This window comes from Prionailurus bengalensis, chromosome D3, assembly GCF_016509475.1.
Source record: "Prionailurus bengalensis isolate Pbe53 chromosome D3, Fcat_Pben_1.1_paternal_pri, whole genome shotgun sequence".
NCBI lineage: Eukaryota > Metazoa > Chordata > Mammalia > Carnivora > Felidae > Prionailurus > Prionailurus bengalensis.
Window position 1 is genome coordinate 35187463 of NC_057356.1, and position 16610 is coordinate 35204072.

Below are 16610 nucleotides of genomic sequence, written 5' to 3' on the forward strand. Positions count from 1 at the left end.
TCTTTTTTTCACCCAGTATCTGAAGCTTCCCCACTCCTAACTTTTTTCCAAGTAAAAACAAAACAAAACAAAAAATGTCAACATAGAAGGCATTTTTACAAAAGTCAGTAGAAAATCAAGAGGATAGAAGAGAGGTATTTTCATTGTGTTACCTTTCTATGCCACTTGTGTAACTACTGTTATTGTTTACCCTCTCAGATAAAAATAAAAACAAATTTTTAAAGATCTTCTTGAAAATAATGATATTTTTAAGCATCATAATTACTATTAGTGACTGATTAATCTGTCATAAGAGCAGCCAAACAATGACTTTGAGAAATTCTGAAACAAGCTATAAACATTTTTTTTCAACTTGCAACTAATGTACAATAGCTAGTTTCTTGAACTGGATATAATAATACACAAAAGGTTTTATCCTTTGTTCTACGTTGAAATATGCATTCAACCAGAGTCTATTTTGTTTATTGACTGCTCTTTCCAACTCAGACTGTATGTGCAGTATACAATAATATCAAAGTATTTTCTACCTTCCTTTTATAAAAATGATAAAGAGTACTTCTAGAGACAACTACTTTATCCTCCTTACACCTACAGTCTGCCTGAGGTGTCACTTACCAGTTGGAAATACAGTAAAAACTGTATGCTGTAAATATAAAAATGTTTTCTGTAGAACAACCATTTTAAAACTTGGCTATAGCTAAAGATGGAAAAGCAAAATACATGTGAAATTCACAATAACCTAATATTATTGATAAAAGTGACCTGGCATTTGAAAATGGAAATACTGGAATGACTGTTAACTAGATTATGTGATCCTGTCTTTAGAGTTAGCCACAGATAGCAAAAGACTTTAAAATGGTACTAGTATTAACATGACACTCATAGCAGCCAGTTGCTAGGTATACGCCATGAATGAAATGAACAAATAATATAAAAAGTTTATGTAGATAGAAGATTCATGTTTTATTCCTCCTGGAACATATTTACAGTTGAATATAAATTAAAGTCCTGCTTGCACACCAAAGCCAGGTCCTTTGGGTGGTTCAGTCAAAGAGGTAAGACCTCCAGCTGGCTCACAAGAGAAGCGTCCACTCCTGAAAAGAAAAGTAACATTAAGTTGACTATTAATAACTACCATTTATAAATCTTTACTTAAGAAAATAACTGTTATTTTACAAAACCCAGTTAGGTAACTATTTTTCACCCAAGAATTAGCATGGATTATTTAATTCAAACATTTCAACTGCTGCAAGATTTTCTAAACTTGAGTATGAAAATGGACATATCCAAAACTCACCATAAATATGAAAGATATAAAAGTAACACGTTACTAGTAGTTCCCATGTATTGAAGAGCGTACATATATTATTAGCTCATTTAATCTTTAGAACAATGCCATGAGTCAAATGATACTGGCCTTATTTTACAGATATAGAAACCAAGGCTTAGAGGAGATCAGCATCTGCCCAAGGATCAGAGCTAAGAACTGCAACATAACAAACCCAGAGGACATTTTATTCTTTTTATATTTGAATTTTATTTGAACTGAATTTTATTTTAAATTGAGATCTACCATAGTGAACAGAAGGGAAAACAAATTTATACATATGTTTGGAAGTCAACAGAGGAATTGGAAGGAAATGGGAATCTGAAGATTTAGGAGGGTATCCTTTAGGGGCAGGGAAAACAAAGTATATTTCTATTCATGTTTTTAAAAGCTCTATCAGTAGTAGTAACTTTTCAAAAACAGGTTCCAGACTAGGGTGGCTACCACAGCCACAAAGAAAACAAGAACAGGTCCTTAATGCAGCACAGAGGTAGAAGAACCTGTCTTTTTTTCACCCCCACACATACTTTCCTAAGTAATCACTCAACTCTGCCCCTGTCTGACCTCCATTGCTAGAGCCCAGCTCAGCACCTCCTCCTACTTCACCCTTCCTATTCCCTAGCTTTGTTAATTTACCTTGTTCCTGCCATATATTTTAGCTAAAGAACTGTTCAATTTATATCTTTTTACTCCTTGCTTTGCCCTTTAAATTCTGTCATCAATCTTACAAGGGTCTTTTTACAGCCACAGGAAATTACTTTTTGTTCAGGGGACAGGACAATGATACCACATTAATAATGTTATGATCTTTTAAGATATTACATTACACAGTGCAAGTAACTAAGTAGTATACTGTAATGAAGAGTGCCTACAAAGTCAGAAATTAAGTATTATTTGCATTACAAGTTCACTGTGAAAATGAGATAAAAAAAGTCACTATTGGGTCGTGTGAGTGGCTCAGTCAGTTAAGTGTTCAATTCTTGATTTAGGCTCAGGTCATAATCTCACAGTTCATGAGATCGGGCCCCATGTTGGTCTCTCTGCTGACAGTGCACAGAACCAGCTTGGGATTCTCTCTCTCCCTCTCCCTCTGCCCTTCCCCCACTCGTGCCTCTCTCTCAAAATAAATAAATAAACATAAAAACAAAACGTCACTGTGAACTGACAGAACCTAAAACTAATGTAGGGTAAGTGGCAAAAGGAGATCACACTTTAATAAAAAACAGTATTTGGCTTTGTAAATTTTTTACGTTAACTAGTAACACAGGTATACCTGCTGCTCTTTAACTGCCAATGAAATAATTATTCTGGAAAACTTTCTTCCCTTTACTAAGTCCCCTCTACGGTTTAAGCTCATCTACCTTCTTTACCAACACAAAGGACCAATTAGGAAGATTATAAAAACTGAGGTTTTTGAGAACAATAAATGAGAGAATTAATCATGCACACTGTCTGAACTCTTCAAGAAATTATGGATTTTTATATAAGAAAGTAATTTCAAGAGTAATCTGGTCCATTTTCCTAGTTGTTCCGTAAATTACAGTCCTATGACATACTTAAGGAGGAGAAAAGGTTTCAATGGTCTGTTATACCTGCCAACTTTCTCCTTCCCTCACCCTTCACAAAATGCACAAAAAAAACGCTATGAAGGCTGTTACAACCTCTGGTAAAGCCCACAAATTGTCTTTAATCTACTAATCTCATCTCTCCCCTCATTTTATCTGTAAATATGCCTCAGAACACCAGACAGGCAGCAATCTAGCCCTTCCATTCACGATTTACACTAGGGCTTTCACTTCATAAAAAACATCTGCTTTATGCATTATACTTAAAATGCCATCTATTAATTACTTTGTTCTCATTACAACTTAAAAGGTAAATCTGGTTTTTCAGCCATCCCAACACGATTTGTAATTCATCATTTTAAACTCATTTATCTTCTAGAAAACTTGACCTTTCTGTACATTGTTTATGGCTTAAAAGTACTTTTTAGGGGCTCCTGGATGGCTCAGCTGCTTTAGTGTCCGACTTCACCTCAAGTTGTGGGTTTGAGCCCCACATCAGGCTCTCTGCTGTCAGCCTGGGACCTGCTTTGGATCCTCTGTCTCCCTTTCTCTCTGCCCCTCCCCCGCTTGTGCTCTCTCTCTCAAAAATAAACATTTTTTTTTAAAAAGGTACTTTTTAAAGAAAAGGTACTTAATGAAAGTTTAATGCTTATCTTTTTAATAATGCTGAGATATATCCACCAATGCCCACTACTTTTGGTATAAAACAATAAAAATGGGGGCGCCTGGGTGGCTCAGTCAGTTAAGTGTCCGACTTCAGCCAGGTCACGATCTCACAGTCCGTGAGTTCGGGCCCCAAGTCAGGCTCTGTGCTGACAGCTCAGAACCTGGAGCCTGCTTCGGATTCTGTGTCTCCCTCTCTCTCTGCCCCTCCCCACTCATGCTCTGTCTCTTTCTGTCTCAAAAATAAATAAAAACATTAAAAATTTTTTTTTAAAACAACAAAAATGACTTTACATTCTAGACTTATCCGTCAGCAATGACCTATGCTTTATATATGCATTGTGCCCTACCTATATATTTTTACATCTCATAATATCTGCATCCCATAGAATTCTGCAAATTTTAAGATATCTTTAGAAAACTATGAAGAATTCAAATTGCACTTAAAATTAATTTTATTAAAATTTTTTTTAATGTTTATTTATTTTTGAGAGAGAGAGAGAGACAGACAGACAGAGCTCAAGAGGGGAAGGGCCAGAGAAAGAGGGAGAAACAGAATCTGAAGTAGGCTCCAGGCTCCAAGCTGTCAGCACAGAGCCCGATCGATGTGGGGTTCGAACTCACAAACTGCGAGATCATAACCTGAGCTGAAGTCGGATGCTTAACCGACTGAGCCACCTAGGCGCCCTGGATTTAAAATTAATTTTAGCTAAACCATACCAAAAAACAACTTCTATCTCTTAATTAGTAATTTTTTTTCTATTTTTTAAAATTTTTTATTTATTTTTGATAGAGAGAGAGAGAAACAGAGTGCAAGTGGAGGAGGGGCAGAGGGGGGGTGGGGGGGACGACACAGGATGTGGAGCAGGCTCGTCTCTTGAGCTGTCTGCACAGAGCCCAATGCAGGGCTCGAACTCACAGACTGTGAAACCATGACCTGAACCAAAGTCGAATGCTTAATCAATTGAGCCACCTGGCACCCCATCTTAATTAGTAATTAATAATTGAGAGCAGGTTTAGAAGTTATTTTCAATACTTAAGGAAAAATGAAAATAACAGAGCGCGTGGGTGGCATCCGACCTCATCTCAGGTCATGATCTCTCAGTTTGTGGGTGCAAGCCCCGCGTTGGGCTCTATGCTGACAGCTCAGAGCCTGGAGCCTGCTTCAGATCCTATGTCTCCCTCTCTCTCTGCCCCTCCCTGACTCTCACACTCTCTTTCTCTCAAAAATGAATAAACATTAAAAAAATTTTTAAGAAAAATGAAAATAACAATCTTAGCACAAAAATTTAACTAATGTCAAAATATTGTCTTACCATCAGTTGAATATTTCCTTTCTAGCGATCATTTACTAAAAATATAAAAAAGCAGTTCCAAACCACTTATAGACCTGAATCTTTTATTGATTTTGGCTAGGGCAGACCTGGTAATGGTACTCCAAAATCAGGTACTGTTGAACCAGTTTAATTGTTCTGGTTACTCAATGACTCACAATGAGCACCTGTTTTATGTATCTGAGCAGAGAGCTTTATTATAAAAATACTAATAAAAAAAGAACTAGCCAGCTTTGGTCAATTTAAAGAATAACTATATTTTGGTTATTACTATCACTGCATTCTCTTTCATTATACTATATATGCAAGAAATTAACTTGAGGAAGGAAAAGAAAAGTTTGTTTTCTGATACAATGGAATAGATTTCTATTTGTTAGTAAATTTCTCTTCTCTCTAAATATTCAAATAGATACCAGAGGATTATCTGATAGGGTTTTAGAGGGGGGAAAAAAAAACCAAAACTTGTTTTAGATGACAAGTTGGTTTTGATACTATCCAAAGCACCTGACAACTCCTATGAACACACGGAATAAAATTTTAAAATGAAGTTTACATTAGGTTAAGCCATTAAAATTTATTTTATAGAAATAAAAGCATACCTTGGCCCAGGTTTTGGAATTTTGCCAGCTTTGAGCTCGTCAATAATTTCTTCAATATCCTTAGGTGTCAGATCCTCCTAAAAAAATAAATAAATAAATAAAAGTCATATTAAAATTATTTCCTACTACTGAAATCTGTGTAAATTTTAAATAATAAAATAACAAATACAATTAAAACACATAGACACATATGCCCATGTGCCTAGCTATACCCTAGGTTTAACCAAAAGACGCTCAAAACAGAATGGGAAAGATTAAAGAGAAATGCCTAAACTATACTCCCATTCCCACCACCCCCCCACCACCCCCCCGGAAAACTGTTTAATTACTTAGGAAAATGTTTTATGACACTGTGCTGGAGAAATCATGATTCAGTACTACATCTCTAGTGCCCAGCCACATCGAAGTTCTTTAATATTTGTTCAATGATTAAACTTTTATAAAAATAAAACACTGCTTTCAAATTGCTTAGGGTTCAACAAATGTTCAAAACTTCAAAGCCAGAAGGAATCTTTAACTCATCTAATGATTTTATGTCCCCCAACTATTTATTATGAAAATTTGAAAACTATACATGAATACCCATATTCTTACCACCTATATTCAATAATTTTTAATTTGTCATATTTGCATTTTAATGCACATAACCTGCCCCCCCCCCTTCCGCCTGCTGTGGGTTGCACCATTTTGAGGTGTTTGGTTTTTTTTAAAGATGGCATTAAAAAAAAATTTTTTTTAATGTTTATTTTGAGAGAAAGAGAGCTTGCAAGTGTGAGCAAGTGGGGGGGAGAGGCAGAGAGAGAGAAAAAGAGAGAGAAAGAAAGAAGAGAGAAAGAGAGAGAGAGAGGGAAAAACAGAATCCCAAGCCGACTCCAGGCTCTAAGCTGTCAGCATAGAGCCTGAAGGGGGGCTCGAACCTACAAACTGTGAGATAATGACCTAAGCCAACACCAAGAGTCTGATGCTTAACTGACTGAGCCACCCAGGCACCCTTGTGCTGCACCATTTTGAAAGCAACTGCACACATGATGGCATTTCACTCTTCAGCAGACATCTAAGAATCTAAGAATAAGAACATCTTCTAAATAACACAATGTCACCACACCTAACTGACAATAATTCTTTAATCAAATGTCAAGTCCATATTGAAAATCTACCCAACTATCCTCAAAATGTACTTCACAGCTGTTTTTTTTTCCTAAGCAGGAGCCAATCAAAGTTTATGTGACTATTTCATTTTATCCACCAGTCAAATGAGTTCCAGAAAAGTTAACTGCCCTGGGGGCACCTGGCTGGCTCATTTGGTAGAGCCTACAGTTATTTTTTTGTTTTATTTTGTTTATTTATTTTTGAGAGAAAGAGAGAAAGAGTGGGGGAGGGGCAGAAAGAGAGGGAGAGAGAGAATACCAAGCAGTCTCCATGCTATCAGCTTGAACCCACCAATGGTAAGATCATGACCTTAGCCGAAACCAAGAGTCAGACACTTAACCAACATAGCTACCCAAAGCATGCAGCTCTTGATCTCAGGGTCATGACTTCAAGCCCCACGTCAGGTATGCAGTCTACTTAAAATTAAAAAAAAAAAAAAAAAAAAAAAAAAAGAATTTATCTTGCCAAAGACCATACCACTACTAAGTGAAAGAATCTTTATCTTTTGGATAAACCCACAGGCTATTATATTTAAACTTAGAGTGCTTCACACAAAGCCTTGACTGATTCCTGCAAATCAAGATCCTCTTTATTTTAAGTAAATTACAGAAATGTGGGAGAAGGAAAAACTGTTGCCATATTTTTAAAGGACTTTAAGTTTTATTTATTTAAATAATCTATCTCCACACCCCATGTGGGGCTCAAACTCACGACTTTGAGAGCCAGAGTCACACACTCTTCTGACTGAGCCAGCCAGGCACTCCAATGACTTTTTTTTAAGTATAGGGGATAAAGAAGGTAAGAAATTTGTATCTCTGATCATTAAAATGAAGAAAATCACAATAGAGAATGAGACCACTCTAGAAATCTAAACAAATTTTATCTCCATTAAAAAATAAAATTGTAGATTTCTATTGCAGGGACTATAGCAGATTAGCTATCCTGAATGACCCACCCCCCCCAAATGTAACAACTAAAAATGCTAGATAAAATTAAAAAAACAAAAAATTGTAAATGTCATCAATATGCTGACAAGAAAGAAATACCCAGAGCCAAAAACTCAGTGAAAACCCAGGCAGCCAAGTGGAACACCAAGCAAACTTGGCTTCAGGGTTTCACAGTCCAGAGGGGCAAGAGACAAAGCCCCAAGCCACAAGACACATGTCAACCACACAAAGTTAAGACCCTAAAAAGCTATTCCCTCAAGGCTAAACTAGAAATTAAACTGTCTCTCAAGAAGAACTCCTAGTCTAGAACCTTACACTTTGGGTAATAGTGGAGGGTATACAGAAGAGCTTTCTTTTGCAATAGTAGAATTTCTAGGAGCAAGAGAAAACCAAGGCAAATACCTTCTTGAAGAATCCATACTCACTCAGTGCAGGACTAAAAGAATTCCCATTAACAAGTTTCTAAGAAGTAGGAACTAACAAAATATTATGTATGAAAACGACTAAATATAATTAGATAGCATGCAATCTTTTAAAAAGGTAACTAGAAAATTCCACATGGAGATATATACTGTACTTCTAAAAGACACAGGCCAAAGAAGAAATCAGAACATATATTTTAAAATATTTAGAACTAAATAATAAAAATATTACTTATCAAAACTTGTGAGATCCAGCTAAAGCAGTACTTAGAGGTCTGATACCATTTCTGTAAAATTTTTAAAAAGCAATATAGTATTGGGCCGCCTGGGTGGCTCAGTCGGTTAAGTGTCCAACTTCGGCTCAGGTCATGATCTCACAGTTTGTGAGCTTGAGCCCCACACTGGGCTTTGTGCTGACAGCTCAGAGCCTGGAGCCTGCTTCGGATTCTGTGTCTCCTTCTCTCTCTGCCCCTCACCTGCTTGCTCGCTCACTCTTTCTCTTTCAAAAATAAATAAAACATTTTTAAAAATTAAAAAAAAAAAAGCAATATAGTATTATACATTAGTATGGCTGGATACATTACTCAAACAGTTTAAAAACATGTACAGGAAAAATATACACAATTTATGATACTGGTTACCTCAGAATGAAAGGGAATATAGGATTTGGGGGGCTTAGGAGTGGCTTATCTGCATCTGGAACTTATTTCTACAAATAATAATGATGAGGATAAAAATAATAGTACCTAATATTAGAGTGGTAAAATATTATGTTATGTTTTGGTGGTTATTTTCTGTATTTCTATGTAAATTATTTTTCATAATTTATAATTTTTTAAAATTTGGCGTTCTCTCCTAGAGTTAAATGCAAAAATGTTTAAAAATAATAATTTTTAAGAACCTTCTAGTAGACAACAATGTGGAAGTTAAAACAGACATATTTTGTGCAAAGTTTTTCTAGTCTTTGCTTTTTTTTTAAGTTTTTTTTTCATGTTTATTTATTTTGAGAAAGAGAGAGTGTGTGAGCGGGTGAGGGGCAGAAAGAAAGGGAAAGAGAGAATCCCAAGCTCTGCCTGGTGTGAGACTCATTACCTGAGCCGAAATCGAGTTGGACGCTTAACTGAGCCACCCAGGTGCCTCCTCTATTCTTTGCTTTTTAATAAACTTGGAAAAAAAGAAAAAAAAAAAAACCCTTCTGGATAATTATGCCACCAGTTTCTTCTAAATGAATAATTCAGAAAATAATATCCACAGGATAGGAAATCAAATACTAAAATTTAAAATATGGTATCATACAACGTTAATTTATATTAAATGGAATACTTACATAGTAGTTGTCATTTATTTGAACCATTGGTGCATTTACACAGGCCCCTAAACATTCCACCTCTATAAGAGTGAAAAGTTTATCAGGTGTTGTCTCCCCAACCTTTATTCCTAAAAATATAAATGATTGCTGTTAAGGACCAGGTTACACTTTAATAGCAATATAGCTTAATAAAAGAACAACAACAAATTACAGCGGCATACAAAAAGTATTTAAGAACATTAAGTTTCTTAAAACAACTCTATATAATTATACTAGAATATGCAAGGATTTCTTTTTTTTTTTTTTATCTTTTTTATAATGTCTATTTTTGAGACAGACAGAGTATGACTGGGGGAAGTGAAGAAAGAGAGGGAGACATAGAATCTGAAGCAGGAAGCAGGCTACAGGCTTCCAGCGAGCTGTTACCACAGAGCCTGATACAAGAGGGCTCAAACTCATGACCCAGGAGATCATGACCTGAGCGGATATTGGATGCTTAATTGACGGGGCCATGCAGGCGCCCCAGAACATTCAAGGATTTAAATGGACTTGTTCCTTTAAAAACAATCAAATTTCAGGGGACTCATCTCTACTGTCTGTTGTTATACAGCAGAGTATCAGAATATATTATTTTCATTTTGATTGTGATAATTAACCTACCAAAATCAGTCACACTGTCAGATTGGCAAAGACTCAGAAAATTGCTAATGTCAAAGACCATTAAAACTAAAAGGAGGGGCACCTGGGTGGCTCAGTTGGTTGAGCATCCGACTTCGGTTCAAGTCATGATCTCACAGTTCGTGAGTTCGAGCCCTGCGTCGGGCTTTGTGCTGACAGCTCAGAGCCTGGAGCCTGCTTCAGATTCTGTGTCTCCCTCTCTCTCTGCCCCTCCCCACTCATGCTCTGTCTCTCTCTGTCTCAAAAAAACAAAAACAAAAACAAAAACAAAAAAAACCTAAAAGGAAAACAGGTACTCTCATATCTTTAGGGAAGGCATTTTGGCAAAATATAGTAAAATCTGACCCAGCAATTCTACTTCTTGTAAACAACCTCAGTATATATAATAGGACAAGTATGCAAAGATATGTATGCATGAAAGTAATTGCAGAATAACTTATAATAGAGAAATGAGGCAGACGTACATATGTTATAGCCAAAATAAAGTACAAAAAAGACATATTTATGTTTTTAATAATGAAAATAAGTAAAACAAAATCTAAAACTAACATACACAACTATTATCAGAATTTGTACATTAGAGGGGCGCCTGGGTGGCTTGGTCGGTTAAGTGTCCGACTTCAGCTCAGGTCATGATCTCACGGTCCGTGAGTTCGAGCCCCGCGTCGGGCTCTGTGCTGACAGCTCAGCGCCTGGAGCCTGTTTCAGATTCTGTGTCTCCCTCTCTCTCTGCCCCTCCCCTGTCCATGCTCTGTCTCTCTCTGTCTCAAAAAAATAAATAAACGTTAAAAAAAAAGAATTTGTACATTAGAATTTGTACATTAGAGGGTGGGATTTTGAGCAGACTTCAGCTTTCTGTGTTACATATTTCAATACAACCCAACTAAAGTAACTAAACTGTTACTTTATATTCAGTAACAAGATAAAAGTATACCTCCTTTTACTTCCTTTGATTTTCAGTTATTAATGCAGCAATGGCAGTTTTGTATGGAAAAATGCCCTTTTAATTTTGTAAATGCTATCATAATAATACTTCAAGTACTTCCAAGCAGAAAATACTTCAAATTTCCCTTCCCAACACATTCTTACTATTTTCTTATCTTATTTGTTCCAAGACTCATTTGGAAGAATACAAGGACAATGCAGTCACTTTTTTATGTACCACATGCTATTATTACACAATGAGTGAAATTTAATTTTTAACAATGAAAACTTTAAACCCCCCACAAGCTTTTCCAACATGCTTAATGATTACAGGAAAAGAAGAAAACTCAACTTTGAGGCCGAGAACTAAGGAAAAATATAAAATAAGAATAAATAAAGGTGGGCAACCACAGTAAGACAAAAATTTACTGATGAAAAGTACACATCCAGTACGATGGCAAACACTGGAAAACTTAAGTAGAAATGGGTCAAATCTAGAAAGACAATTCTATTTTTCATTAAAGTTATGTGTCCCATACCAAGCTTTTTCTGGATGGCCTCCAGTATGCTGTCAGAGTTTCGAAGCATGCAAGGTGTAGTAGTGCAGACCTGAATGTGATACTTTCCAACTGGCTTTCGATTATACATCGTATAAAAAGTTGCTACTTCATATACTCTCATTGGAGGTACCTGTAAAACTTCCGCAACCTAAAATATTAGGAAATTTTAAGATGGTATAATTATAGTGTTTATTAATTGAACCTTAGGTATGTTGTAAAGCACATAAAGTCAATATTGCTTCAATTTGCTAAAAACACGAAAGTTCTTCTGAGGCAGAAAATACACTTGTATTTGATATTTGTGAGGTGCAAGTCCCTCAGTTGTTGCAGCCTTTACACTTAAACCACACGAAGCCCAGAAGCTAATGGTTACAGCACCTCCTCCACTTACCCCATGCCCCATCTCTGCCAAAGGATCTTCTTTTCTCTAAATGTTTCTAAGTTTTTCACTATCAAGAATTTCTACTTTGATCATTTCAACCCTCATATTTTATAATTTTAAATTTCTAAATGTCAAAAAATTTGTTGGTCAAATCCCAATAAATTAATTATATTTTTTCAATCCTTCACCAATTTTTTCAAAAAGTCTTGATGTTACTGGTGATGTACAATGCATGCAAATGGTATGGCAACACAAAAAAGGGCAAGAATCAAAGCTCACCTATTAGCCTATCTTGATTTATATATCTACACGCTTATATACACACAAAGCTCACATACATACACATACGTTAAGTCTCCAGAAAATCTAAAACACAACTTCTACTTATAATCAAGACACTCTTTACAAAAATCTTATGGACTAGTACTTCCCAACTCTTCACATCAAGGTATTTAGCAAATATGTATTGACACAGTGAGGTTCAAGACCAAGGGATTCATTGTCTAAGCACAACTCTCTTGGTCAGAGCAAGTCGGTTAATGAAAACAAGGTTGTTTTAGTTGTTTGCTAGGGATAGTCTACATACAGTCTGTCATGACTACCATCCTGGTTACAACTTTCCAGGTGATCTAATATCATTTAATCTATCAGGTCTTAAGATTTGCTATCTGGCATTCTTAAAAAAATGATGCATATATCCATGTTTTGACATGAAAGAGGAGTTTGTTAAATAGCATTTCAGATGACAAATATGTTGAACTTTCTCATATTAGAAAATCGAAAGGATATGTATTCTCAAAAGACATATAATCATGGCTCACTAGTGAAAGATAAGTAGCTGTGCTAAATTTAATTTGGGGATACTAAACCAGGTATGTACCTCTGAAACTGGGAGCTCTCTCAAAACACACATGCTAGAGCCTGAAAATACACAGTGTTCCTGGAACCCTACCACTGATGCTAACTTGAAAGAGCTCCCCTGGGAAGACTGCTGTGCATCTCCCTACACTCTAGTGATGGTTAAAGAACTAACATGTGAGCTTCTGGATTTTTGTTTTGGTTGTAAGATTGGGCTTTTTCTTTGGGGGCTAGGGGGTAAGAGAGTAAAGAAACAACAATATTAAAAGTCTCAAATGTAAAATGGAATTTGATTCTATCCTCTGTACACTTTCCTGCCTCTCACACATACACATTCAGTTCTAAATAGAACAGGACAATATTTGTGAGATGTTCTCACATTAGTTCTCATTTATTTTACTCTGCTAAGCTTGCCATTCAGCAAGACTTCCAACACAACTCCCATTATTAAAAATGTGGGGGCGCCTGGGTGGCGCAGTCGTTTGAGCGTCCAACTTCAGCCAGGTCATGATCTCGCGGTCCGTGGGTTCGAGCCCCGCGTCGGGCTCTGGGCTGATGGCTCAGAGCCTGGAGCCTGTTTTAGATTCTGTGTCTCCCTCTCTCTCTCTGCCCCTCCCCTGTTTATGCTCTGTCTCTCTCTGTCCCAAAAATAAATAAACGTTGAAAAAAAAAAAAACTAAAAAAAAAATGTGAATTTTGGGGGTGCCTGGAAGGCTCAGTTGGTAGAACATGCAAGTCTTGATCTCAGGGTGGTTAAGTTTGAGCCCCACAGTGATGTAGAGATTACTTGAAAAAACATAATCTTTAACAATGTGAATTTTTCCCAAACAAAAAAGAGCATCATCTATGGTTAGAAGCACACCTAAATCATTATTTAGAATGTTGGCTATTAATACAAAACAGTGTTAAGTAATTTAGAAAATACCCAAAGAGGCATGTGATTTATTGGGGAAAAAACCCACCTGACTATATTTTACCAAGTACAGTACCAACCAAACTTGCTTTGTAACATTTTTCATAGTCAAAAACACCAAAAAAAATATAAAACTAAAGGTCCATAACCATGTTAGAGTACTGTACAAAGCAAATAAGCGATATGAACTGAATCTAAAATTTGTATATGGGATTCCAACAAATCACTGAAGGCATTCCTGTTCTCTAAGAAAGATGATAATGGTCTATTCTAATAGACCAAATAAAATTTAGAAGGTGAAAAGAGGAATGAAGTATAGCAGAATCTCTGCCAATACTCAGTCAAGCAGAAAATGCAATGAACTGGAAATGTTCAGTCCCAACTCTATCACTTAGGAATCATAACATAGTAATTTAAAGAGATCTACCCTAGTTCAAAATCTTCACTGTACATAAGGAAGTGAGTCTACAGAAAAGTCAGATCTCTTAGCTTGAAGTCAAATATACTTTCCATTATATTACACTGGCTTATTATTTGTGAGATTCTCGTAAGAATCAAATAATATATGATTTTGTATGGTACTTCATAAACTATACACTGTAGCATAATACCACAAAAATTTAATTAATACAATTTAAGTGTAAAATGTGGATAACTGTTGAAACAACTCATCAGAAAAAAATTAATCTTAAAATATGTACGAACAGATTAACTTCCTTTAAATGGGTCACCCATAGCATTTTTGTAAGTTGCTGATTATTAAGCATAGGGTGCCATCAAGTGTCATAAATACGATGTCATAAACACTGATATAAATCTTTATTAAAGCCTACAGCCAAAGATAAAAACTAATAAAAAGATTCATATTAGGTATGAAAGATCAGATCTTTTTCTCTATAATTTTAGTGTTTAATACATTAATTTTCAGAATACCTTGAGAGCAAATTATACACATGTGGGATCTTTTTATCTTTATTATGGTCATTTAAGAGAAAAAAGAGAAAGCTACTGTGACTATAATGCCTCTACTATTTCTTGCAAGGATAAAAAGCTCTCCATGTTATTAAGAGAACCAACAAAACCACAAATTTGAGGAAACAAATGATTAAAAAGGCTTCAAACTCCTAGATTCTGACACTAATAATCATCAGAGGAATTTCTACATAAGGAAGAAATTCTTACACAGTCTCTTCTCTTTTCAAACTAAGGCAAAAATGAATTCGGTACCTTGTTCATGGCAGAGATGGGCAGCCATCCATTCTGTCTTTGGGCTAAATCCAGGACTGGAAGCACAGCTGCTGCTTTATGTCCTTCTGGATAGTTTCCTACAATTGCCTCTATCCTCTGTATCAAAGAAAAAGCACCTGTTTTCATACATTTGGAAGATACTAAATATTTTGTAAATTAATCGTAATGTTAATTTTGTCATACCTTATAGTTTTCTGGTGTGAAATCAAATGGAGTATCTGGGTTATTCTCAGGAGTATCTCTGTGCTATACAAAGGAAAAAAAGTTTTTCAAAATTATCAAAATTACCTCAAAAGTGTTAACAGCTTTATTACTATACTACTACTGATCATTTAATCTCTTCACTTTAGTGGCATCTGGGTTGGTCAGTCAGTTAAGTGTCTGACTCTTGATTTCAGCTCAGGTCATGATATCACAGCTCATGCGTTCAAGCCCCGCATTGGGCTTTGCACTGACTGTGCAGAGCCTGCTTGGGATTCTCTCTCTCTGCCCCTCCCTGATGCTCCCTCTCTCAAAAACAAAAACAAACAAAACAAAACAAAACAAAAAAAACAACAACAAAAAAAACCTTTAATCTCTTTGCTTTAATTCCACTATAACATATATCAATCTATCCTTGCATCAAAAAGAATGGCTAATTATTAAATACACATTTGAGGAGTATGATTAACAAAAGTAATGTTAACAGAATTTAAGAGAACTAGCTTTAGAACCAAAATAAAAAAAAAAAAAAACACAAAAAACAAGTGTTATCCAACTTGATTAGAGAATATAATCTTTTTAAGTTGACTTATTTATTTTGAGAGAGAGAATGAATCCCACGCAGGCTCCACACTGTCAGTGCAGAGCCCAACGTGGGGCTTGAACTCACAAACTATGAGATCATGACCAGAGCTGAAACCAAGAGTTGTGCATTCAACTGACTGAGCCACCTAGGGAACCCGAGAATAGAATCTTCTAATGTAATTACCAAAACAAACAAAGTGCTGGAATGCTTATAAAATTAAGGCACAAAATTCTTAGTGTGAACATAACTTGCATTGTTCCAAAAGAATTTATCAGATTATCAAAAGGACCCACTACTTCAGGGAAGGTACAAAAGCACCATCTCTTCCCCACATAACAGAAACTAGCCAATGGCAAGCAGCTTTATTTCTTCTCCGTAAAAAGAGCAGGCCCTCTTCAAAAACTGACAAGAAATGGCATGTCAACAGGAAATCAAATGAGTCACACTGAGATTAACACTTACATCAATTAATGTTTAGTATGTACAGTGAACAAAGAACTGTATCCCTTATGCTAACTCTCAAAGTTCTGCTTTTTTAAGGATATAAAAGAAGAAAGAAAATGGAAACTTTGGACAATGATCTCAAATATGTGGCAAATTTTGTGTTTCTAGACAAACAAAATATAAAGCAGGAATCAACTCAATGGTATGGCTAACTCACTAGGATTCAGCCTGGAAATAACTCAGTTAATAAAACTGTACCACTAACTCAAAATCATCCTACAAATCCACCAAATTGCCTTTAAACAACACAAAATTAATCCCTGAAAATCATGCCTTGTCACAGAAAGGAGAAACATCTCTCTTTTACTTGTACAACTAAGCTGGGGAGTTCACTGGCCTCTACCTGGAGTTAAACCCTGTAAAGCAAAAATATAAAGGCAACCACTAATGTATTCACTGTATTACTAAAGTCCGTGAGTTTCAAACTGGAACCACTTTGGG

The 16610-nt window shown here is 35.8% G+C and overlaps 1 protein-coding gene across 1 annotated transcript in view; it reads right to left on the bottom strand.

Moving 5' to 3' along the window:
* Positions 1–938: 938 nt before the first annotated feature.
* NDUFV2 (NADH:ubiquinone oxidoreductase core subunit V2) overlaps positions 939–16610 on the bottom strand; it is a 31221-nt gene continuing 15549 nt past the window's right edge. Inside the window, exons 3-8 of the mRNA XM_043558299.1 lie at positions 15062–15124; positions 14858–14974; positions 11457–11625; positions 9334–9443; positions 5489–5565; positions 939–1094 (exon numbers count right to left, since the gene is read on the bottom strand). Of these exons, the coding sequence (XP_043414234.1) occupies positions 1001–1094; positions 5489–5565; positions 9334–9443; positions 11457–11625; positions 14858–14974; positions 15062–15124 (630 nt within the window). The 3' untranslated portion in view covers positions 939–1000. The remainder of the gene's footprint in view (positions 1095–5488; positions 5566–9333; positions 9444–11456; positions 11626–14857; positions 14975–15061; positions 15125–16610) is intronic.